Source organism: Paramormyrops kingsleyae, chromosome 15, assembly GCF_048594095.1.
Source record: "Paramormyrops kingsleyae isolate MSU_618 chromosome 15, PKINGS_0.4, whole genome shotgun sequence".
Taxonomy (NCBI): Eukaryota; Metazoa; Chordata; class Actinopteri; order Osteoglossiformes; family Mormyridae; genus Paramormyrops; species Paramormyrops kingsleyae.
The window spans coordinates 1949878-1975086 of NC_132811.1; the positions used below are offsets into that span (position 1 = coordinate 1949878).

The window sequence follows — 25209 nt, forward strand, 5'->3', positions numbered from 1 at the left end:
AAAAGTCCCATAAATGTCTGCCCCCCCTAACACTATATCCCCTTAACACAGTATATAATAGTATTTTAAAATTGCTTAGGAAACCTTCACATGTTCAAACAGCCTTTGCGACCTCAAACACATACAGCACCTTCCTTAGTTCCTGGGCATCTACAGCATGCAGACGCCTGCAAACACTGAAGGAAAAAATATAGATCTGTACAATTTGTTCACAGGCTGATTTCTCATTCACTGCTTATCCATGTCAACAAACTTGCATGATCCATTTCACGCGAGAGAATGAAGCCCCCCCCCCCTCCCCCCCCAGTCCGGCTCCAATAGGAACCCTCCCCCCCTCCCCGGTTCCAATAGGAATGCACAGCACTCTCCCTGCACTCTGACACATTCCCTCCTTCTCATGGGCCCGGTGTTAAAACCACCACACAGAAAACAAAAGTCTCTTAAATTAAAAACATCACTTGACTACTATTGTACAGTTTATACAGCGCATACCACATTCATTCACAGATCAGAGCCCCCCCCCCCCACCCCACCCCCCCCAAAGATGGTGATGGCTGCCCAGCTGTGGGTCACGCGTTGGACATCTCAGCCTTGCTCAGCGCGATGGCCAGCTCCAGATCCTCCTGCTCCTGCTGTCTCAGCCTCTTCAGCCGATCCCGTTCTGCCCGCTCACTCTCCCGCTTTGCCCACTCCAGCTGCTGGGCCTCATTTCCAAACTGGGGTGGCGGGGGACGGGGGGAACGGGTAGGTAGAGAGGGACATGGGAGCTTTACACACAGCACTCGCTCCGGGAGCCAATCGGCGGGCCCTAAAAAGCCGCAGTTATGATGGGACGATGTCGCCATAATCACTGTGTAGGGCATTACACTGCATTTCAACACAAGTTGAACTTCCGCGCTTCTAGTCCGAGTTTTAAAGGCATCCAGAAAGAAAACGGTCGGGAAACAGCAAGGGACACTGGGAATAACAACCAGGAATGCTGGGAAAGGAAGACAAGGAATGCTGGGAATGACAGTGGACTGGGTTATGGGGACACCAGCTGCACTCTTGGATACGGGGGGGCGACACACTGCTCCTGCTGTTTCAGGTCTCTGATCAGCTGACTTTAACCTTGCCAACTGATTACCACTCATGTCACAAATATCAGATACCAATAATCTGTTGACCACACTGTTAAACCAGAGCAGCCCATCAATTAGAAAGCATACCTTCATATGCTTAAGCGGCTCCTTGTGAGTGCACAGACACGAACGCTCACACGCATGCACCCTTTGTTTCCCTACGCTCGCTGCGGTACGTTCCTAGGAAGCACCTGTGCAGACAAATTTCACCCGGTTCAACTCAGCAGGCTTTCGTGAAACTCCAGCCGAACTTGGGGAGCTCACTGCCGGCCTGGTTTTAGGTTCTTACATTAACATCCACAGCTGTGAAAACGTGAAGCCTGGCATTTATCCACCGGACCCGTGTCAAAGCCAAAAGCCACCTCCGAAGGAATGCTTGTCACTTGTTATACGGTTTGCAATTTGCAGAGGTGTCTAAATGCCTTCAGAGGCAGAGAATCAGGGCTGCATATCAGTATCTCCCCGCAGTCTCCTCTACAAACGTACGCCATGTGGAATGGTGGTTAAATGTGGAATTTAACTGGCAACGGAGAAACATTTTAAATTTCATCTCTCATTCAAATGATGAAAAGTAAACCTGAGGTAGCAATAGTGTCACAGACATCTTCAGACTAAATATGTGAGAACACATGCTGTTCTGCGTCTTGAAGCCATTTTACAGATAAATATTCTGTACTATAACTACAAATGCACGGCCATTTCGGCCTACAGTATCACCACATCCAAATATGTTGAAGCACATATGCTCATTAAATCTGCAGTAACCAGAGGGAAGGTCTGATTTTGCTAATCTCTCTGTTGGGGGGGAGAATTCAGCCTGACCACTGCTGCATGGCAGGTCAGGGGGTATCATCCTGGCCAAACAGGCGACATGAACGCTCACAGACCCCCGGCCATACGGGCGACACGAACGCTCACAGACCCCCGGCCAAACGGGCGACACGAACGCTCACAGACCCCCGGCCATACGGGCGACACGAACGCTCACAGACCCCCGGCCATACGGGCGACACGAACGCTCACAGACCCCCGGCCATACGGGCGACACGAACGCTCACAGACCCCCGGCCATACGGGCGACACGAACGCTCACAGACCCCCGGCCAAACGGGCGACACGAACGCTCACAGACCCCCGGCCATACGGGCGACACGAACGCTCACAGACCCCCGGCCATACGGGCGACACGAACGCTCACAGACCCCCGGCCATACGGGCGACACGAACGCTCACAGCCCCCCGGCCAAACGGGCGACACGAACGCTCACAGACCCCCGGCCATACGGGCGACACGAACGCTCACAGACCCCCGGCTATACGGACGGCTTACCTGCCTCGGTGCCTGCGAGAAAAATGGTGTTAGAGCACAGACACTTAACAGTGACGGCAAAGAGCTGCTGACAATAACATGAACAGAGACCTAGACCTGCTTCTGCTGGCGATAAACGAGGAGCGAGTGAGCAGACAGAGGGGAATGACGGTGACTACATGCAGAGGGGGGACGGGGGGCAGATCACGGGGGGCACACGCATTACACTCTCTCCACATGCAGACCATGTTCACGGGGACCACCAGGAGGCGTTCGCTTAACCACCCAGCCAGAGACGAAGGCCGCTACCAACCCCAACAGCTCGACCGCAAGTGGAAGGTTACCCACACGGCGGCCATCTTGGACATTCTCAGCCTGCATCGCTGAGCTGGGAAACGCTAAGTGGTGAAGCAGAAGGCCCCCAGATACACAGAAAAGCTTGGGAGGGGCGGGGGGGACATGAGAGAGAGAGAGAGAGAGAGAGAGAGAGAGACAAAGCAGGAGAAGCCCAGGACGGGCCACGTCTGCATGGTACTGGAATGCACACCAATTACATGCCGGGGAAACTCAGGACTGAGAGCTGAGTAGTGATACTGCTGCTGCTGCTACCAGCGAAGGGAAACGGAGCGACAGGCCGCCGATTTTAGGGGGTCCCCCTGCTAAGCTCTGCATGTCGCGGTGCTCGACAGGCGTGGGTGTGGCCAGCGACACCCAGAGGGAAAAACGCAAAAAAAAGCACAAAGGCAACCATGTGGACCTTTGGTGGAGGAAACCTGGAGGCTACTGGCTAACTTATTCCAGGCTGCGCCACTTCGCCAATCAGGTTACGCATATCTGACAACTCAGGGGACAGAATAAGGAAACAGAGGCGGGGCCAGTGACTCTTCTGACCAATGGGAGCAGAGAGCACTGACACACCCTTCGCAGCTCTCACTGGGGTAGCTGGTCAGGCTAAAGACTCGCATGGGTGCCAGGAGCTGTTCTGGAGGCACGGGCCGCACCGTGCCCCCTGCCACCAGCAGAGCCCCCACCACTATCCTCCCGCTGACAGGATGACCAGCATGTGTCTCATAGGTGCCAAAAGCAGCACAGAGGGAAGTGACAAGCAGCCGCTTCCCCTCGCCATTACAGAATCACACGATCGCCGCAAACCCTGACGCTATGCTGCAGGGGTGAACTGTGAAACAGAGAACTGCAAGCTCTGCACTTCACTGCATCGCCTTTAGCCACAAGGGCGATCGGTCCTTCAGAGAGAGTCACTGCACTGTCAGAGGTCTGTAAATGTGCAGCGTGGAGGCAGATGAGGCCTAATGCTCATTTAATCCTCTCCCAAAGCTTCACTGGGGACTACAGAGGACATCACAGCCTATAAAGGCTACAACCCCTCACTCGCAAGGCCCGCGAGGTTAACACCAGAGGTTACACGAGACTGGGGGTTGTGACCTCGCTTAAAAAAAAAGAAAAACTGGCCACCGGTGTATCCCAGCTAATCCTGGCTTCAGCTTAATCCGAACCTAGAAGGAGTCGGAGGTTTCGCTGGTGCGCAAGGTGCAGTGAAAGCGCAGAAACTGGTGGTGCATTCTGCTGCAGATATCTCAAGTAAAAATAAAAATAAAAAAAAAGTCATGATCACTAAAGGCAGAAAGCAAAAAAGTGGACTGGACAGAGAGAGTATCACTGAACTCAACTTACAGAGCTGAAGTCTGCAAAACCCAAGGAAGAGTCTTTAGAAGCTTTACTTGTGGAGGAAGGTGCGAAAGGGTCTTTCCCGCTAAAGGGGTCTCCATAGCCCTTTTTACTTTGAAAGGGGTCACTGGCATCGCCACCAAATGGCTGGAAGGGGTCGCGCGACTTGGACGAATCTCCTGTGCTGGGCAGGTTTACTGGAGTGGTTTTACCTGAAAGGATCAGAAAAAGAAAAAAAAAAACAATTATTATTATTACCCACAAGCCCCCCTGTGCCTCCAGTGTGTCAGCACTGTAAACTGAAACAAACACCAGGATTTGCTTCACTGATTGCCTGCCTTTTACTTTTTAAACACTCAGAAGCTACTCTATTTGCTTAGTTTTTGCCTGTAACGCTTTTAGGTTCGGTACATTTTTGTGATCTTGTTTTCTTCAGTCAGACCTGCAGCGGAGGGTCACGGGAGGCCTGCTCTTCCCCTGCAAACCACAGCAGTTTCTGCAGCTTCGTGGTGGCACCAAAACCACACTCAGCACTTCACTTTACACAAACCGACCTTCCCTATCAAAGGGAATATTCTTTCTGCGAAATCATTTTAACTCCACTTGAAGACATAAAATACTCAACAAGGCTTTCAACAGCCACAGGACTGAGGAACGAGTGCCAGCCCATTGACCGGCACAGAGCAGGTCTGCCACGACACTGTCGTACTGCACAGCACCAAACTCAGCAAATTCTAGGACTTTTCTTCCCCCCTTCGGGCAGCTGCACTGAGACAAGCGGAAACTCACACATTTCAGGATTTCACGTTATAACAGTTTTCACAAGCACTCATTTATCACCCATTTGAGATCAGGTGAGCCTTGAAACTGCACTTAGTCAATTGCACAATGTGCACAACTAACGAACCAAAAGGTGATGGGGGGGTGATTCAGTCTGTCATGGGAAGGTTGCTTCTCTTTAAGAAGGTGTTATAACCACACTTAATAGAGCAGGTATTTATACACAAAAGCTTGGCTAACATTTCACAGAAGAACAAAGCAGTCAAGCAATCAGTTTCTCTCTTTCACATAAAGGCAAACACTTCACCGCAATGAGCTCCACCCTGGCCTAAAATATCACGAAGCATCCTTAATCGAGCGTGTGCAAATGAGGCGGCACAACGATGAGAAGACAAACTCGCCGAAACCTTCCGAGAAGCCCGACCCAGCAAAAAAACAACAAACAAACAGAGGAGTGCAACTGTGCGGCTTAATGCACCATGTTACAGGACAGTTACTGAAAGCGTCTGCAGGCAGCAGTGAGAGTGGACAGCGATGAAGACAGAGACTGAGTAACCAAGTGAGAAAACTTAATGCACAGGACAGGGACTGCACTGGGACCTTGCAAACCAGTGCATGACCTTTGGGACGCTCCCTACGCCATTAAACTGTCCTCTGCTTCAGCTAAACATGATTTCCTGTTATGTTTGGGGGAGAAGGAAAGAAAGGAAAGATCGATCAAACAACAGCGTGAACGCAGGCATCCGTGTGGCAGCCTTTCGAGGCCCGAGAAGTGTGTGTGTGTGTGTGTGTGTACACGGGGCAGCAGGGTGCCGTGAAAGTGCACGGAGGAAGTGGCGAAGGGTGGGGCTCCACATCTCTGCGTTAGGGCACCGCAGATCTTCCCCCAATCGACACCCACGCGGCTTCCTGCTTGCGGCTGCTCTCAGCAAACCGTCAGCCCAGCTTTCTCATGCTGGCGTGTGCCGTGCCGCGTGCCGACTCAGCCAAGCGACGCACGCTCAGCACACGGGCCCCGCGGGCCCCACGGGGCCCTCCGACCCCGACATCAGTCCCGGCGGCTGAGCATCACATTAGGCTTCTTTCAAAACCCAAATCCGCAACATTTAAAAGGCATTTTTCGATATCTAAATGAATTTCAGGGAATAAAAATAATAAAATGAATCAAGAATATTAAGCAAAGATATCTATATAGCTTAATATAAAACATACAAGCAGACCAATATAAATACGATAAATATTAAAATCAGATTCTGCCACCATCGATCTGCAGTTAACTGAAAAAAATACTTTGAATATTCTGTTGGTAATCTATGCATTTTACCTGATGGTGGAATTACTCAGTTCTGAACATATTTAGTAGCTTTCAAAGCAAATGGACCATTTAACCAGAAGACTCTCTTCTTGATCGTGAAACATGGGGGGAAAAATAATCACACGCTGTTCTGTAGCCTTATCAGAGAAGTGGCCCTTTCCTGTTTACGCCTATATATATTCTTACACCTTTGAAAAAGGTGCTTTCACACCGTTTCCATTAGGGCTCTTTCCAGCGCAATGCTGCAGATGTTATTCGAGTATCTGCCCCCTCTAAGGCAGAACCGGGGCAGGGCTCCCTGAGGCTGCACTCTCGAACCCTGGGCCACAGCCACACAGGCAGCCGGAGCGACTTCCGATCTGCAGAAACAATATTTCTGACGTGGGAAGTGGCTGGGAGCGACGGAGCTGTAGGAAGCGTGGTGACGTCGGCAAATACACAGCTGACGGAAAATACCGAATCTCTCCTGCACAGGCCAGCCTGTCAGAAAGCCAGGGCATCCCTAAAGAAGTGACTGTGCATTTAATTCATCTGATAATCAGCTGGAATTCTAAGGGGCAGAATTACTCAATCCTGGTTTTAATAAAATGTCTAAACTGGCTACTGTGAGAAAGGGGACATGATATCTGAGTTTTAAAAAATCAGAGATGGAATTTGCCATTTTCTTCCTGTGCAAGTTCCAAGCAGTTCGATGGGGGACCCCCCCCTTGCCATATCTGACAAAACAAATATTTTAAAAAGTGTGTAGACAGTGATTGATGTGCCTCATGCCCTGAGATGCTGCTCTGTGCTGCTTCGAAACCTCCTCTGCATGCAGAGCGCTGACATCAGGATGACAGAAGGGCTGCTGTGAGGAGCTTGAGAAACACGCTGTACGCCTGTTCACACGCACCCACGTGCTCGCTGCCTCCAGCTGCACAGACGCTATCATTGAGAAACGGGAAGGACACCTCTCACGGCTGAGTGAGCAGCCCCGACTACAGCGGCCTGAACTTCTGCCGGTGCAGTGCCCTGCCTTTCCTGGGACATGGCAGCTTGCTGGCTGCCCCTGCTGCTTACCGCTGGGAGGCTTGGGGCGTGGTGGCACAGTCTTCTTGGGCGGTAACGCCGGGGTGTCCGTCTTCCTGCTGAAGGGGTCCTCTGAGAAGCCCTGCCAGGGAGAAACAGCAGCAGATCAGATCGAAGCAGAAACACGTCAGCTGCTGGGCACAGCCGCAGGGCACAGCCGCAGGGCACAGCCGCAGGGCACAGAATCGGGGAACAGCCGCAGGGCACAGAATCGGGGAACAGCCGCAGGGCACAGACGCAGGGCACAGAATCGGGGAACAGACGCAGGGCACAGAATCGGGGAACAGCCGCAGGGCACAGAATCGGGGAACAGCCGCAGGGCACAGCCACAGGGCACAGAATCGGGGAACAGCCGCAGGGCACAGCCACAGGGCACAGAATCGGGGAACAGCCGCAGGGCACAGCCACAGGGCACAGAATCGGGGAACAGCCGCAGGGCACAGAATCGGGGAACAGCCGCAGGGCACAGAATCGGGGAACAGCCGCAGGGCACAGAATCGGGGAACAGCCGCAGGGCACAGAATCGGGGAACAGCCGCAGGGCACAGAATCGGGGAACAGCCGCAGGGCACAGAATCGGGGAACAGCCGCAGGGCACAGCCACAGGGCACAGCCACAGGGCACAGAATCGGGGCACAGCCGCAGGTCACTGATCCCCAAGAAACTCTGGTTTAGAGTCAAAGGATCTTCTAGCGTGTCACAGCTGAAATTCCCCACCCAGTTAAGCAATCAGTGTGAAGCGTGTTAAAGGGAAACCCCAAGAGTCTGCTGCCCTAAGGGTATACAGATGCCCAGCAATCCATACTGGGCCGGAGCACGGTTCACCCCCAAAGTTCATTTTTTATTTATTATTATTTTTTTTTTATATTATTATGTTATAATTTTATAATAATCACAGATTATTAACTTTTGGGCATCACAAACCTCAGTAATATTTGAGGTATATATCACCAAACAAGGCAGCCAACGGATCCCTGATCTATGGCAGAGGGGCAGAGTTTGCTGGGCTGATGTAAGTATCCAATAACAGCTGGATGCAAAATACAAAAATACTGAGATTTCTGGTAAAATATGTGCAACATCAATATGGCTGAGGTGCAGGGCGGGCGTGGCAGTGCAGGGCGGGCGTGGCAGTGCAGGGCGGGCGTGGCAGTGCAGGGCGGGCGTGGCAGTGCAGGGCGGGCGTGGCAGTGCAGGGCGGGCGTGGCAGTGCAGGGCGGGCGTGGCAGTGCAGGGCGGGCGTGGCAGTGCCCTGACACTAAGACCCGCAATGATGACGCCACTCTACAGCCACCACAGCCATCGTGGCAGAGCCCCGGCCCCCCCCCGGCATGGTGCCCCCCCCCCCGGCATGGTACTCCCACCTTGGACATCTGACTGAAGTCGGCAAATCCGCCCCCGCTGCCGCCGAAGGAGCTGCTTCCGAACGGGTCAAGTGTCCCAAAGACATCTGCGGGGGGAGGAGGACAGCACAGCTTCACAGCAAACATCACGCCTTTATTCTGCTCAACGCACCGGCCGAGGCCACTATCAATCACAGCTAGTCAGCTTGTTCCAGAAACGATCACACTAAAAGGTCAATGGCTACCCGATTAGAATGAAGGCTTGCCGGTTAGTGCCAGCTTCCTGATATTTAAGGGTTAACTACAAATTGATTTCATTTAAGGTGAATTAGAAGATTCAGAAATCTCTATCAGGATCATTTGCTTCTCCAGGCAACACAAATCTAACTCCAGCTCTGATTGGCTAAGCTGAAAGCAAATGGAATCTTGCCGTTTGAAATCATCCATTAGCAGTGCAGTCGAGGCTATAGCAGAGCGGTATAATGGCCCAGCACTCACAGGTACTCATGTGGCTAACATAGTTTTACTGCGACACACCTAAAACATAGAAACACAGACGATGTCATAGCTCGTGCCTCTGACAGCATGGGGCTGACCCCCTTTCATTATCCCTGCCCCCCGCTACTGCCTCTCTCTCTCTCTATATATATATATATATATATATATATATATATATATATATATACTTTGTTTTCTTCTTTCCAAGCGCTTATTTCCATTGTAAGTTAGGCCTAGACGCAAGGCGGCAAACTCCAGGTTTTTGCAGAGTCTGGCCATATCCCTGAGCGTCTCCTAAAATACTTCTTCACGGAACGGTGACAGTAGCAACAGTTAATAAACAGACGTTGTTCATAAAAACAGTCGCAGCTACAGAGCCGGCAAGGACGGCCGTCCGCCAGCATGAAGGATAACCACTGTGCAGAGCTCGCTACAGACGGCCGGGCGAGGGTCCGTCGTCGGAGTGAGAAAGACAATGCAGCCTTTGTTTCCACCTTGGCTAATTTTAGTCGGTATGGAGCTGCTTAAGTAACAACCACACTATTTATAGAATTACGAAAGGTTAGAAAAATACGAGCGCACAAACGTCACTCTCCTGATACATAAACAACCGACGTGGAAACAGAATCCAGATCTGGTAAAGAGCATACTCTAAAAAAAAGCTTTAAAATGAATGGGGCTTTGTCTGTGTAGCTGTAAATGCACTGCAGCGTGGATACAGAGCGGCCGCCCTGAAACGGACACGATTTTATGATGTTTACCCGGTATATTTACATACAACCAATCAAAACGTCTGAAGTACTTTGATCACCTTTTACTCTGCATTAATACTCCTGTATTTAATGTTACTGCTTTGATGACATAGATTTCAAAAGCCTTTCTTAAAATGGGTAAACCAGCACTCTAAATAGCAAACCAGTGTTGAGAGTCGGCTTTAATGGGGACGGGGGTCAGAGCAGAGCATACGAGAGAACACATGCTTGGATTCCTGAGCATACCTGCATACAGCAAAGTCTCTAACAAACACAACAAAGCCCACAGTGCCTACCTGGCCCCTTCGGTTTCGGACTTGTAGAGGTGAAAGGGTCACTTCCGGGAAAGTGGCTGGACTGGGAGGGAACAAATGAACCAACCAATCAAAGAAATGTTTATATATATATTTGTATTTTTTTTGTATACACACACAGACACAGACATGCATACATATATACATACATTCACCCAAAACAATAATTACCTTAGTGGGGAGTGTGGAACTTTTACTGAAAGGGTCGGAGGAGGTGAAGGGGTCGGCCTTGACAGTCTTTTTGAAGAAGTCTTCAGAGGAGGACTTGAAAGGGTCGCTTTCTTTGAAAGGGTCTCCTCCGAAGGGATCTGAGAGCAGAGAGTTCGGTCTGATCACTCTGGCCAGGTCTCCTTCTCACGAGGACGCACACCACCCGCGGAGCTGCTCAGCGAGCCGGCGCTCTGTCCGGGCACCTTCACCAGCCAGCTGGCCGTGAACCACCTTACCCACTGCCCAGTTTAAACCAGTGATTTCATAATTTAATGACCAGCAAGGTTTTTTTTAAAAAAAAGAAACCATACAGATAGCAATGGCAGTATTCTTAGTCCGTAACTGATCTGATGCGTTTCATTTACTAGTAACAGACTTTTTGAAAAGGTGATCAAGTTCGAGCCATACTTAGCTAGCTCAAGTGAATTATATTGTATTACCCAGGCAATACAAACTAACTAATTGTAACAGGAGTTTAATGCATTTGTCAGAGAACAAAGTAATGTTTCTACGTGCTGTGCTGGTCAGAAAGCCTGCAGCGGCGCTGCTTTGCTGAGCTTCTAGTGAGCCCTAATGAAACTGCCTTCGTTTTTGGATACTAAGAGGTCATACATCCGAATTCTCATAAGTTGCCCGCCATGAGCCGCAAGCAACTAAACTTCCTGCTCATCTCAAGTAGCAAAATCAACTGCGGTGGATAGAAACCACAGGAGTCATCACCCCTGACAGCACGAGAAGCTTGACTGACCGACTTCTTGCTAATACCTGAACATAACATGCGGTTTGTGCCAGTGGTACCTTCACACAGAGCAGAGAGGCAGATACGCCTTCAGCCTCAGAGTCTCTGGGAAGGACATTTCAAGCTCTTCACACATGGCAAATTTGTTAAGTCATTACGAAACAACAATAGACTTCACTTTGCTGTTTGTGAAGCAGCAATTTTGTGTATTATGTAGATACAAGACATTTAACGCTCTAAGCAAGTGTTCCCCAATCCGGTCCTTGGGGACCTGCAGACAGTTGAAGATTTTGCTCCTACCGGGAGCTGGGAGGGAGCAAAATGTGTCTTGTGTGTGGGTCCCGGAGGACCGGATTGGGGAACACTGCTCTAAGCTACAGAATAAAGAGGCTTTCAAAGTGCGCTGCTGTGACTCTGTGTCAAAAGGGACACTTTGGACGACCTTTACTAAGCAAAACTGGGGAAGGGAGGGAGGGGCGGGGGGTCTATGAATACCTGTGCTGGTGGGTGGCTGCTTGGCAAAAGGATCAGTTTGGAAAGGATCCCCTAGCGAAGAGAAACACGGGAGAGGAAAGAAAACAGGAGTTAAGGTGTCAGAGGAGAAAAAGCAAGCAGAGGGGGGAGGAGTCAGCCGCTCCCTGGGGAGGACCGGGCGTCTACGTGGAGGGGGTACGGTCTGCACCTCACAAATGCCAGGGGGTAGAGGGTGGGGGCAGGGGGGTAATGGCGACAAGACCCAAGGCACCTCTGAAAGGATCGGACTTGAAGGGGTCCTCGGAGTGGAAGGGGTCCGTGTGCAGCTCCGGCAGGTTGCTGCTGAACGCCGACGTCTTGGCCTTGAAGGGCTCCTCCTGCGAACACGGAGACCACACTGATGCCATCTGCACACGCATGTTCAATACCGTGCGGCTGCGCTGCATACCAGCAGCCGACACAGGAAAATAAAACGGCAAAAAACTGTGACTCTGCGTTCAGCCGGCATGCGGTGAATGAGAGGACGGCGCGCAGGGCAGCAGCAAGCCACGGGCTTAAGTTACGCTAAAATAACGTCGGCAGAGTTTTCGTTCCCGTGCGATTCGCGTCTCCCGCCACGCTCAGCCGGCCCGAATTATACCCGGCGGTATCAAGGGCCTGCTTGGCACAAGGTGTCAGATTCCCCAAACTCGCCGCACATTACGGTAAACTCAGCTGTTTCTCACAGGAGACCCATAGGTGGCATCGGGCCGACACCCCCCACATTGTCAACACGGGACGGGCGTGATGAATTAACGCCGATCCCAAGTGCTGGTTTATTTAGTTCCGTCGGAGCATAGAAAGCATAAGGTCTTTAACATAATCACAGGGGATTTTAATTATGGCATAAATACACACGCAAACCCACGGCCAGACAGACAGCCGGCAGAGCCAGAAGGGCTCGACGATGAAGGCAGCGAGTGAGGATCGCGGTCTGGGGTGTGGTAGCTGCTCAGAGATGCCGTTTCACTAAGAGTCGGCGCGGTAGCATCCCGAATCCCGAGAATGCCGCCGTGTGAACGAGACAGGCGGCTCTCAGGTCACGCCTCGCACCACCACGGCACGTCTGTCAGCTCTCTCAGCTTTACTGCCTCTCTGCCTTTTGCTTCACACTTCCGTCTCGCCAATTGTGAATCAAGATCCTAAATCAGTCACTCTATAAAACGTAGTGTGTACACATTCCCGCCAAAAATACATCAGCACACCAGTGTCACTGAGCGGATGGGCCAATAACATTTCCCTGTTTATAAGTATTTTGTCAATTTATAGTATACAGTGCAAAAGTCTTAGGCAAAGAAAATGATTATGTTGTATATTAATTGCTGTAAAACTATGAGGAGATGATCTACCAAAGGGTGTCAGCTGAGCCATTTCAGTTTTTCTACCTAATACACACACATATATGATGCCAGAATTAGCACGTCGTTTGGCTAATCAATACCTCACCGAGTCATTTCAATAATTTAAGTAAGCTGATGGTGTAATGGCTGGGGTGCCCCTGAAGAGAGGTTTGTTCATCTAGCCGTCCAAGGAGGTACTGGGGACCTTTTGGAGACCAGAGGAAACTCACACTTTATCTGGTTTCCATGTGTTCTAATTTTTTATTTTATTTTCCTGAGCAAATATACAGTTACTGCCCACTTGCTGCCTAAAGCTGTAGCACAATATTGCATGTTATATGTATCTAATCACACACGGTGAAGATGATCCTGCAGCCAGCCGAACGCACTAGCAAACCCTTGGCCGCAGGATGACATCACAGAGGACCCTGAAAGCGGGCCCTGGGGGGGGGGGGCAGGATTACGGGCAGGGCTCTCACCGCAACCCCCACGCCGCCGTTCTCCTTCTCGGAGAAGCCCTCGCTCATGTCCGCCAGGTTGGTCATGCTGCCACCGTGGGCACCATTCAGCGCGTTGTTGTACTGCTCGATGCTCTTGGTCACCTCCTGCTGGCTGTCCTGGATCTGCGACAGCTTGCTGCGAGCCTGCAAGGACACCGGCAGGCCTCAGTCAGCACGCGAGAGGGGGAGCGGCCTGCTTCGCCTGGACCACGGGCTCCGATTCGCACATTTAAGCTCCTTCCATATCACCGACAGCCCAACAGTCGTGCCGACGCCGATATAATAAACATTTGGGGACGAGGGACGGAAATGGAGGCCAATGGGGGCCACAACAAAGGCTCATGCGGGAGTCTCCATAGCATTCAGAGGTGCATCATAACCTCCAGCAACCTCTCTGCCACATCCTGGGTGGGGGGGGGGGTTCTGTAGCCGTGAGAAATGTATCAACCATGTTAAGTGTCAGAAGACAGTTTATCTAACATGGTAAGTGAGAAGGTAATTTATCTAAGACGGTAAGTCGGAAGACAACACGGGTTGTGGGGCTGTTGCGTCCTGGACTCTGGGCCCCGGGCTGCAGGGGCCCCGGGCTGCAGGGGCCCCGGGCTGCAGGAGCCCCGGGCTGCAGGGGCCCCGGGCTCCAGGGGCCCCGGGCTCCAGGGGCCCCTCCCAGCAAACACCAGCTGTTCCCACAGAGATGCTGTGTCACGCAGGCCAGCAGCTCGAGCTCGAGCTCGCAGTGAGAAAAGCGGAGGCCGAGAGTGGAGCCTTCTCATAGAGAAACCAACACGCCCTGCCTGAGAGCACGGGGGGGCGGGGGGGTGCACAGGAAAGAGCGACGCCGCCCGAATGGGGTGACGGCAGGGCCACGGACAGCCGTTGCTCAGAGAAGGACCCCCAACAGCAGGTTAACACTGCTCCTGTAAGGGCAAATCCCATTGCACGGTTTACTTCTCCTCCTAGCTAATGGAAGTCGTGCTGTGTGTCCACCTAGCCAATCAGGCCTCCAGGGGTTTCTCCCGCTTCAACATCAACACCGATGCCTAATTCTAACAGGTCAGAAAGATGCGTCGCCATGACGATCCCAGAGCGCCCCGATCAGCCACACGCAGTTGGCTAACCTGGGCTTCACCTTTGTACGCTTAAGTGGGCAATAAAAAAAAAAAAGTACAAAAACAAATATAGCAACACTTGAAGAGTAATGTTCCAGACAGCAGTCACCATGCTGTAATGTTTACGTTGGGGATAGAAAGATATGCAAAAAAAGAAAGAAAGAAAGAAAGAAAGAAAGCACCTTCACCGCAAAATCATCACATTTGAACTTCAAAAGTAGAAGAAAAAATCGTTTTTTGTGAGGGAATGGAAAGAAGAAAAAAAAAAATCACTGGATCCTGTCAGTAGTGCAGCTTGACCTCTTCTGACGAAGTCAAGCCTGCGAAACGCTTGTTTTTTTCTCACCCTTATCTTGATTTGAGAGCATCCTGCATTACCCGGCACGGAAGGCCAGGTGAGCGACACGCTGTGATTAACGGCGTCAACACCGCGGATGTCAGGCTGGGTGTGCCTCCGCCTACGACCGCAGAAAACAGTCCCGGCACTGCGAAAGGAGTCGCGGTAAACGAATTACTCTGACGCCAAAACAAAAAAACACCACCCAAAGCGCCGCAGATCAACAAGGCCGCGCTTTGCAGAGAACAATCCAGGGTCGATGGCAGTTGGGGAGAATCGCCCAGGCGCGACCATGATGAGCAGCGACCAGCAGGACGCGGCACACATGCCGGCCTTTTTACTGTGGCGCCTCCGATGGCAGGCACCAGGACTGACCCCCCCCCCCCCCGACAAAAGCCTCGCTAGGGAGGCCCCACCTGGTTGATCTCTTCCTGTGTGGACTTGAGGGACTTGATGATGGTCTCCAGCTGCACCTTGCCGGCCTGAATGCTTTGTTCTAACTGGGCCTCCTCTTGCTGGAGCTGGTTCAGGTCCGCTTTAGCCCGGCTCAGCTCCTCCTCCTGGCTCTGCAGGCTGGACTCCTGCGAGTGGATCTGCGCCTGTAGGGAAGAGATCTGCAGACACATGGGGGACGGTATCACGGTACAGGTACTACATTCAGTGCTACACTCCCAGTCATCAGCCTGTGGTGATGTTACGGCAGCCATGGCACCAGCTGGGGGGGGGGATTCCCTTTACCATCTGAGACTCTTCCTGGCACTTCTGCCGCACGTCGCTGAGCATGTCCTCCAGCTTGGCCCGCTGCTGGTCCATCTCCTCCAGCCGGTCCTGGGCATCCTGTTTCTGGGCCTCCAGCTCCTGCAAGTTACACGTCTCCCGATCCAGGTCCTTCTGCATCTCCTGTCACGGGGGGGAGCCAGAAGGGGGCCGTGTTACAGCCACTCGAGTGGCGCACGTGCAGACATGCATCTCATCTGAGGCCGCCTCGGATTCCGGCCATGGTCACGGAGAGAGCGTGAGCTGGGCAGGAGCGGCCAGGACACCTCACCTGGACCTCGGCGGACTTCAGCCTGATAGCTTCCTCCTTCTCCCTGATGTCCTGCTCCAGCGTGTACTTGTCCCTATTCATGGAGAAGATATGAATATCTAAGCCCCTTAGTCCCGACACCAACTTCTACTAGAAAAATGAGAGGGGGACAGAGAGAACACACCCGACACTGAATTTGGGCGATAGCCCCCCGGCCCGCCTCCGCAGACGCCCGCCCGGTAGCCCCCCGGCCCGCCTCCGCAGACGCCCGCCCGGTAGCCCCCCGGCCCGCCTCCGCAGACGCCCGCCCGGTAGCCCCCCGGCCCGCCTCCGCAGACGCCCGCCCGGTTGCCCCCCGGCCCGCCTCGGCAGACGCCCGCCCGGTTGCCCCCCGGCCCGCCTCGGCAGACGCCCGCCCGGTACCCCCACGGCCCGCCTCGGCAGACGCCCGCCCGATACCCCCCGGCCCGCCTCGGCAGACGCCCGCCCGATACCCCCCGGCCCGCCTCGGCAGACGCCCGCCCGATACCCCCCGGCCCGCCTCGGCAGACGCCCGCCCGATACCCCCCGGCCCGCCTCCGCAGACGCCCGCCCGGTAGCCCCCGGCCCGCCTCCGCAGACGCCCGCCCGATACCCCCCGGCCCGCCTCCGCAGACGCCCGCCCGATACCCCCCGGCCCGCTTCGGCAAACGCTCGCCCGATACCCCCCGGCCCGCTTCGGCAGACGTTCGCCCGATACCCCCCGGCCCACCTCCGCAGACGTTCGCCCGATACCCCCCCGGCCCGCTTCGGCAAACGCTCGCCCGATACCCCCCGGCCCGCTTCGGCAAACGCTCGCCCGATACCCCCCGGCCCGCTTCGGCAAACGCTCGCCCGATACCCCCCGGTCCGCCTCCGCAAACAGTGCCTTTACCGCACCTTTGCAACATGTCTTTTATTAACAACTTTCTATTGCGCTCCCCACATCTAAGAGATATCCATTTAAAAAAGGAATACACCCACGTACTGGGTTTCACCGATGTCAAACACGATGAATCACCCAGCCAGGTCACGAGCAGCCACACAAAAGTGGCCTGCATGCGCACATCTGTCAAACTGCAGTGTTCATAGCAGCTTGGGTCACAGCGCCATCTGGAGGTTAAATGAGGCACTGTCCGTCTTTCCCATTTCTCCTGTGAGGTATGCATCATCTGGTTCACATAACTGGGAAGCACAGGCAACATGGGCAGGGGCCGGATTCGAACCCCCAGCCCTGGAGACAAAAGTACTTAAACATAGCACCTTTAACATGACCAGCAGCAATGCTTGCTGCCGTTTTCAACCATCATCCTTCATAGAGAACTGCTCAAGGCTGAGAGCAAATGCGTGAGTCTAAATTCCTGCAAATCGGGGACATGTGCATGCACAGGGCTGCACAGCAACACACTGTAGGAACACAGACTTTATCAGGGCGCTTAACTGTGCTGTGCCTTTCAGAATCAGCACAACCACCAAAATGGCAACAGCGAACAATATCCATCGCACCCCCATACCTCCTCATGTAACAGTGACCACGGAGCACGCACACGCGCACGCGCACAAACACAGACACAGACAAAGGCACGCAGACACTGGAGCGCACGATGAGCGATGCAAAGGCGCCGCTTCGATGGACTGACCCAGAGGAAATCAACACAAAAGGAGAGGATCATCACAAAAACCTGCATGAAGAGACAGACAGCTTGAGGAGGACGGACAGTAAAGAGTGTGCAGGGGGGGGCTCTCGCAGTGCAGTATGGTGGGGGGGGGGGGGAGGGGGGCGGTGGTGCATGTGTGAGGCCTACCTTTGCAGCTGTGCTATCTCCTGACTGAGGTCATCAAGCTCCTTGATGCCAGTGAACTCCCCTGATCCAACTGAGCTTGTGCTGTCCTGTGGGGGGGGGGGGGGTACAAGGAGGGCAGAAAGGGTCAGCGGGGCGTACAGGAGAGTTGGAGGGGGGTGGACAAAATGATGACAGCATTGGAGGGAAGAGGAAGGAGGACAAGAGCAGGCTGAAGGCAGTACAAAGGGAGGGGCAACTGCACAACCCCCCCAAACAGGCCAGCAAATGCATGTGCTGTGTGCTTATTACATACCCACAACTACAGACAGCAATTCGCTTCTCAGTTCAGAAACATCAGCAGCATTGCAATTCAAAGCAGAGAAAAACCGTACACTAGTTACCGTTAACGGACCATAACTGAACCGCATGTCCTTTCAGTGCCAACAATGTGACAGAGACACTGGCCTGTTTACAGTTAAAGGTGCAGCAACGCTGCCTATGCACAGGTGGCCCTATTCCCCAGGGGAGACCACTTACGGTCACCTGATCGCAGTTTGTTCCGGCCCTGCTATTACAGGTATTACAGCCATTTTGGTGAATTTACCATTGCGTCACTGACAACAGAAGAATTAACAATGAAATATAAACAAACAACATGGCTGTTACGCACCTTTCACATTTTCATTTACTTGGAAGGTGATTTTATTCAAAGCACCACACTGTTTTTGAGACAGGAGGGTCAGACGACAGAGCGGTGGTGGTTAAGGGCCTCGCTCAGGGGCCCGGAAGTGACGTCACCCTGGGACGTGAACCGGTGACCTTCCTATCACAAGCACAGCATCCTAACTCGCTACTTTATGAAGTCCACCCTGGTTCTGAACATTTCCTGATCCAGCCAGCACCGCGTCATGTCACCAGATCACAGATATATGGAGGATCAGGCAGACCTGCCCCATAACACTAACACCACCCGAAGAAGGGGGGTGTGGCTTCAGATCTAGAGAGGGTGGCGACATGGCCCACGGATGGGGGGGGGCACCGCATAACGTGGGGGGAGGGGTTACTCACACGGCGCATGTCTGTTAGTGCAGCCATTTCAGATCCTACTGGAGTCATATAGCCTGAAAGGTTCTGCACAGAGATGGAGGAAAAGACACGAGGGATCAAAGGTCAAGCAGAGCAGGCGGAGAGTTACGGCAGAGTCTGGGCCACAGAGGGGCGGCCGCGGGTGAACCGCCTGTCATGGGAGGCGGGGGCTGTACAGACACTGAAGGGATGCAGTCTATCTGGTAAATCAGAGCTCATTAAATGCTATGCATTTACAGATAGAGAGAGAGAGGGACAGAAATACAGAGAGGGAGAGATAGACAGAAAAGATGGATAAGATACATACACTAATAATCAAGGATATTGCGGACTTACAGTAGCACCCGCTACCCACTAGATGCAAACAGGTTGAACAGAACAGAAAGAAACAGGAAGCCAGGCTAAGGACAGGGTCCCTGAACACGTCACACAGGAGGAGCAGAGAGGAGCAAAGAGCAGCAGAAAGGAGCAGAGAGCAACAGAGAGGAGCAGAGAGGAGCAAAGAGCAGCAGAAAGGAGCAGAGAGCAACAGAGAGGAGCAGAGAGGAGCAAAGAGCAGCAGAAAGGAGCAGAGAGCAACAGAGAGGAGCAGAGAGGAGCAAAGAGCAGCAGAAAGGAGCAGAGAGCAGCAGAGAGCAACAGAGAGGAGCAGAGAGCAGCAGAGAGGAGCAGAGAGGAGCAGAGAGCAACAGAGAGGAGCAGAGAGCAACAGAGAGGAGCAGAGAGCAACAGAGAGGAGCAGAAAGCAGGAGGACTCTTTAAACATGCAGGCTGCTCTAAGACAGACCGGCACTGATTAACGGTGTTTGTGTCCAGCAGCAACAGGCCGGTGCTTGAAATCCATAGACGTGCAGGAGAAGGTCAGTGCTGCGGGCTTCATGAGTGAGGAGAGGTGGGAGGAGGTACTCACGGTGACAGGTGTGCCCCTCTCAGATGGCGGGATCATGTCAGGTGTGAGGGTCTGCGGAGGGTCCACGCCTTTGCTCACTTTCTGCTGGATGAGGTGCATGGCCAGAGAGAACTGCTCCCGTGTCAGCTTCCCCACCTGCCTGGTGTCGGCCAGGGCCCTACAGGCACAGTGCAGGGCACAGACAGCACGGCCATGAAGGAAGCGGCATCCGACCTCAGGGACAGACAGCACGGCCATGAAGGGACCGGCATCCCGTCAGGGGCACAGACAGCACGGCCATGAAGGAACCCGCATCCGACATCGGGCACAGACAGCACGGCCATGAAGGAAGCGGCATCCGACCTCAGGCACAGACAGCACGGCCATGAAGGAAGCGGCACCCCGTCAGGGGCACAGACAGCACGGCCATGAAGGAAGCGGCATCCCACCCGGGGCACAGACAGCACGGCCATGAAGGAAGCGGCATCCCGTCAGGGGCACAGACAGCACGGCCATGAAGGGACCGGCATCCCACCCGGGCACAGACAGCACGGCCATGAAGGGACCGGCATCCCGTCAGGGGCACAGACAGCACGGCCATGAAGGAAGCAGCATCCCGTCAGGGGCACAGACAGCACGGCCATGAAGGAAGCGGCACCCCGTCAGGGGCACAGACAGCACGGCCATGAAGGAAGCGGCATCCCACCCGGGGCACAGACAGCACGGCCATGAAGGAAGCGGCATCCCGTTAGGGGCACAGACAGCACGGCCATGAAGGAAGCGGCATCCCGTCAGGGGCACAGACAGCACGGCCATGAAGGAAGCGGCATCCCACCCGGGGCACAGACAGCACGGCCATGAAGGAAGCGGCATCCCGTTAGGGGCACAGACAGCACGGCCATGAAGGAAGCGGCACCCCGTCAGGGGCACAGACAGCACGGCCATGGAGGAAGCGGCATCCCGTCAGGGGCACAGACAGCACGGCCATGAAGGAAGCGGCATCCTGCTCTGATCTGATTTTTCATTCCATCATGCCATCCAGACATTACACCACGGTATACAGCATTTTAAAAAGTAAATCTATTCCAGCACGATTAACTGTTTGGCGATAAAGTCACTGGAGGGGGTTGGTCCCCATGATTCAGCGAACAAAAACACTGAGGCAAGCCAAAATTACCATAGTATACCATAGTATGCATTCACCTTTAAAAACGATACGTGCGACAATCGATTGTTTGTAAAAGCGCAAACGTGTACTTATTTTATGTGCATTTGCGCTGATATGACAAGAAAATACCTTGCATTTTAACCTGTATACCGCAAATGAGTTAGCAGATTAAGATTAAAATGCATTATATTTTTTCATATCAGTGCAAATGCACGTAAGTACACACATACGCTAACACATGTATCCTTTTTAAAGGTGAACGCGTACTTGTGTACCAGTTACGTCCATCCCTGCCCAAGCCTGCCTCTATACCAGTCATCAGTAATTCACCCCCCCCCCCCAAATACAGCCCCAGGCATGGGACCCAGCCTCACCAGATATGTGCCAGCATGTTCTGAGAGAGACCCGAATGCATGAAGATGTCCTTGACCTCCTGGCCGCTGACGTAGCCGTCCATGTCAGCATCCGTCTTCAGGAAGATCTCGTCGTAGCGTCCACGGTCTGCCGCAGGCACCACCCAGTTCACCGAATGCTGCCGAAACGGAAAGCACGGGCGTTTGAGCCCCGAGGACTAAGCCTGCTCCATGAGCGATTGGTTACTGTCGATACTGTATGTTATGCACATTTCAGTTGCACATGGCGAGGATCGGGACAGTCAGCCGAGTTGAGACCAACAATAAATTACGCTGCAGAACTCAGCAAGCGCCCCAGACGCCCGGCCCGGCAAACGGGGCGAGCGAGGCCCCCGTCGGCAAACGGGGCGAGCGAGGCCCCCGTCGGCAAACGGGGCGAGCGAGGCCCCCGTCGGCAAACGGGGCGAGCGAGGCCCCCGTCGGCAGACGTCGCGCACCTGCGATGACTTGAGCGTGTGTTTCGGCGAGAGGCTCCCAGCGCTGTTCAGAGAGTTCATGCTGCCATGCGACGGCGTGGAACGCAGGCTGTCCCTGGGGGGCGGGGGGCTGGCCGGCAGCACGGGGACGGAGCCCGGGAGCCCCACCGCTGGCTTCTTCCTCTTGGAGGGGGGGATGAGGGAGGAAGGAAGCACGGGGGGCACCGGCTCCTTCTCCAGGGCTCGGTACACAAGGTGCATGGCCTGGGGGGGGGGGGGAGACGGGAGTTACCATGGATACAAGTCAAAGTGGGGCATGCAGTCAGGATGCCATTTAATCATCAGGAAGGGAGGAACTCACCACTGCAAACTCATCTCTGTCCAAGTGTCCATCTTTGTCTATGTCGCTGAGATCCCAGACCTGCAGGGTCAAGAACGAACATAGAACTAAGGTTAAATATCCAGAGAAGGAACATGAGCTCTGAAGACCGAGGGCTGGTAAAAGCCTGCCAGGCACACTGACCCTCCCCAGGACGTCGAGAGGTAGCTTGGAGTTAATGAGCACCGGTTTCACCTTCTCACCCGACAGGAGGCCGTTCACGGGCACCAGGCTCTCAAAAATCCCATCAAACTTGCTCTTTTCCTCTGGCTGCAGAAGAAACGGCACATAAGCAAATCTGTGTGCAATCGGATCATACATTTGATTTCATACAGTATGCAATATGACAGTGTAACATGATGCTGAATCCCATCTTATGTCAGCAGAGATGCTTCTCATCCGGCCTTCAGAGGACAAGCAAACCAACCGACACAAACCTGCGGAGCAATTTTACATGCACGATATTAAATATGTAGGAATATACGTATATACATTTCTTTTTCAATAATGTCAGCATGCCCGGGGGGGGGGGGGGGGGCAGCTAGTTGACGTCGGACCCCCTTGATTTTCTTTCTCCCCACTTGGGAGTTTTTGGTTCCTCTCCTCCGTTGTCATCAGGCTTTCTTTTTCTTTCTTTCATTTCTTTATCCTCCCTTTTCCCCGTTATTGCATTATTCTTTCTTAATGATGATGTAATGCACCACTAAACATTCCCATAGAGCACCTGCTGGCCACTTTGTTGTGAAGGACATTATATAAACTAAATTTAAATTGAACTGAATTGATATACACATATATATTACAAATACACACACACAAACACATCTACACATTATATACACAATGAAAAAAATACACACACATACAAACACAAATATATATACAGTTTTTTTTTTAAAAAAGGTGAGCTATAAAAACCCTCCATGCTTAATGATGTGCAGGTTTCCATGGTTTCCATCCTCTGATCCGCATCACAGTCAGAAGCCTATGATGTCATAGGTAGCGGAAAGCCCTCACTACCCGCTGCACAGGAGCTGCGTGGGACGCCACAAGGGGGCAGTGCAGCATTAGCCGCACCCTCCCATCAAAGCACCCCCCCGAATTAGGCAGTAACACCCCAATGGAGACACTGACAGGGGGTAGGACTTACTCTGACAGCCCAGCGGGAGTCGGTCGAAGGCGCCGTCGTGCTCAGTGAGGGGCTGCTAGTGTCCTTCTGCATGACGGGGACGACAAAGGTCAGCGGCCATGTCCCTCCCCCCCCCCCCCCCCCCCCCCCCGCGGCGATGAGCCTGGACACAAACTACTCACAAACTTGGGAGGAGGGATGCTCAGGCTCAGGCTGGCTAGGGTGACTTCCTGACCGCTCTGTGCACAGGCCACCAGGCGTAAGGCCATATAGAAACCCTGGGAGAGACAGGACAGGGGCGACATGTGAGGGTCACGGGGACATGGGCGGTGTGAGGAGAGGGGCTGCGGACCGGTGAGGGGGCGCTCTACCTGTCTGTCCAAAAAGCCCTTTCCATCAGGGTCGGCCAAATCCCAAATCTGGGGGGGACAGGGAACATGAAGAGCCATCAGTGCCCTGATCCTGCACCAGTACGAGGGACAGCAGAAAGGCAGGCCATGTGCTCCATGTGTAACGGCCGTCTTGGGGTCTGGCCTGCACACACCCCCCCCCCCCCACGGCCCACGCTCACCCACCTTTCCCAGGGTGATGTCAGGAAGGCCCGATTTCTTGAGGAACAGCGCTGCCTCAGTGGGACCCACTCGACCCGTATTTCCGGGGTCGACCTGCACACCAAGCGAACGCCATTACAATCACCGACCCAGTTTTCGTCAGGGGTTGGGGGTAAGGGAACAGACCGCCCCTCTGCCACAAGAGTGGCGAAAATCACCCTGCAGCCCTCTGAGGATTTGTTTGCTCTGCTCATCCCCTGCTGGAACACCAGGGGGTGCTAAATGAAACCCTTCAAGCATCTCTCTAAACTCATGTACCTCAATTAATCCCTGTCAATAATTCAGTCGGCCCTTGTGCTATTTTAAATGTCATTTAAAACCATGTTTAGCAAGCAAAGATCTTCAATACAAGCTTTCTTTTTTGAAACATTCGCTCATTAATGTCTTGCCATGTTTCTCTCGGCCTCCCGCACGCCACTCGCGCACAAAGCGGCACACGATAAGTAATCACTGTGTGACTCACATCCAAAGAGCGACATTTACCGCAAGGGCTGCATTTAAGTTTTATATGAGACATGTAACCCTACACAGGGTGCCCCTGTGTCAGTGCTCACTCAGCAGACAAAGTTTCAAAAGTGTGTGACCTTGAGAGGAAGGGAAGAGATTGGATTACACTGGATTACAAGAGTCCTTAAGCGGGTGCCACCCAGAGTCCTTAAGCGGGTGCCACCCAGAGTCCTTAAGCGGGTGCCACCCAGAGTCCTTAAGCGGGTGCCACCCAGAGTCCTTAAGCGGGTGCCACCCAGAGTCCTTAAGCGGGTGCCACCCAGGGCCCTTAAGCGGGTGCCACCCAGAGTCCTTAAGCGGGTGCCACCCAGAGTCCTTAAGCGGGTGCCACCCAGAGTCCTTAAGCGGGTGCCACCCAGAGTCCTTAAGCGGGTGCCACCCAGGGCCCTTAAGCGGGTGCCACCCAGAGTCCTTAAGCGGGTGCCACCCAGAGTCCTTAAGCGGGTGCCACCCAGGGCCCTTAAGCGGGTGCCACCCAGGGCCCTTAAGCGGGTGCCACCCAGGGCCCTTAAGCGGGTGCCACCCAGGGTCCTTAAGCGGGTGCCACCCAGAGTCCTTAAGCGGGTGCCACTTAATGTCTCTTAATTTTCTCATTCCTAAGGGAGAGGCTCACCCCAGCATCTGGGAGTTTGACACGCAGTGACCACCCGTCCCCCCCCCAGTACGAAAAGCCGCACACAGACGCGCCAGCATCCAAACATGCATTTCTCACATTTAGATGCGACAGACAATGCAGCAGCAGACACTCACCTGTCTGTAGTAGCTCTCATATACCGGGTTCCCACTTGAAAACTGCAAGGCAGAAAACATTCATCTATTAAATGTCCAGCCAATCACGGCTCCAGGACG

General features: G+C 53.4%; 1 protein-coding gene across 5 annotated transcripts in view; it reads right to left on the minus strand.

Moving 5' to 3' along the window:
• Positions 1–315: 315 nt before the first annotated feature.
• Positions 316–25209, minus strand: part of eps15l1a (epidermal growth factor receptor pathway substrate 15-like 1a) — a 30846-nt gene continuing 5952 nt past the window's right edge. The window contains exons 2-25 of one of the 5 annotated variants that reach the window (XM_072699471.1): positions 25111–25152; positions 23818–23907; positions 23614–23661; positions 23425–23520; positions 23264–23329; positions 22258–22383; positions 22096–22155; positions 21756–21998; positions 21280–21437; positions 19759–19915; positions 18831–18893; positions 17784–17869; positions 15982–16054; positions 15672–15833; positions 15350–15547; positions 13467–13631; positions 11880–11985; positions 11630–11680; positions 10357–10493; positions 10168–10228; positions 8643–8728; positions 7271–7361; positions 4123–4328; positions 316–716 (exon numbers count right to left, since the gene is read on the minus strand). In XM_072699471.1, coding sequence (XP_072555572.1) covers positions 570–716; positions 4123–4328; positions 7271–7361; positions 8643–8728; positions 10168–10228; positions 10357–10493; positions 11630–11680; positions 11880–11985; positions 13467–13631; positions 15350–15547; positions 15672–15833; positions 15982–16054; positions 17784–17869; positions 18831–18893; positions 19759–19915; positions 21280–21437; positions 21756–21998; positions 22096–22155; positions 22258–22383; positions 23264–23329; positions 23425–23520; positions 23614–23661; positions 23818–23907; positions 25111–25152 — 2718 coding nt within the window. In that variant the 3' untranslated portion in view covers positions 316–569. Of the gene's footprint in view, positions 717–4122; positions 4329–7270; positions 7362–8642; positions 8729–10167; positions 10229–10356; positions 10494–11629; positions 11681–11879; positions 11986–13466; positions 13632–15349; positions 15548–15671; positions 15834–15981; positions 16055–17783; positions 17870–18830; positions 18894–19758; positions 19916–21279; positions 21438–21755; positions 21999–22095; positions 22156–22257; positions 22384–23263; positions 23330–23424; positions 23521–23613; positions 23662–23817; positions 23908–25110; positions 25153–25209 lie in introns of those variants that run through there. The other 4 variants (XM_072699474.1, XM_072699473.1, XM_072699472.1 and 1 more) reach the window with 4 other exon arrangements.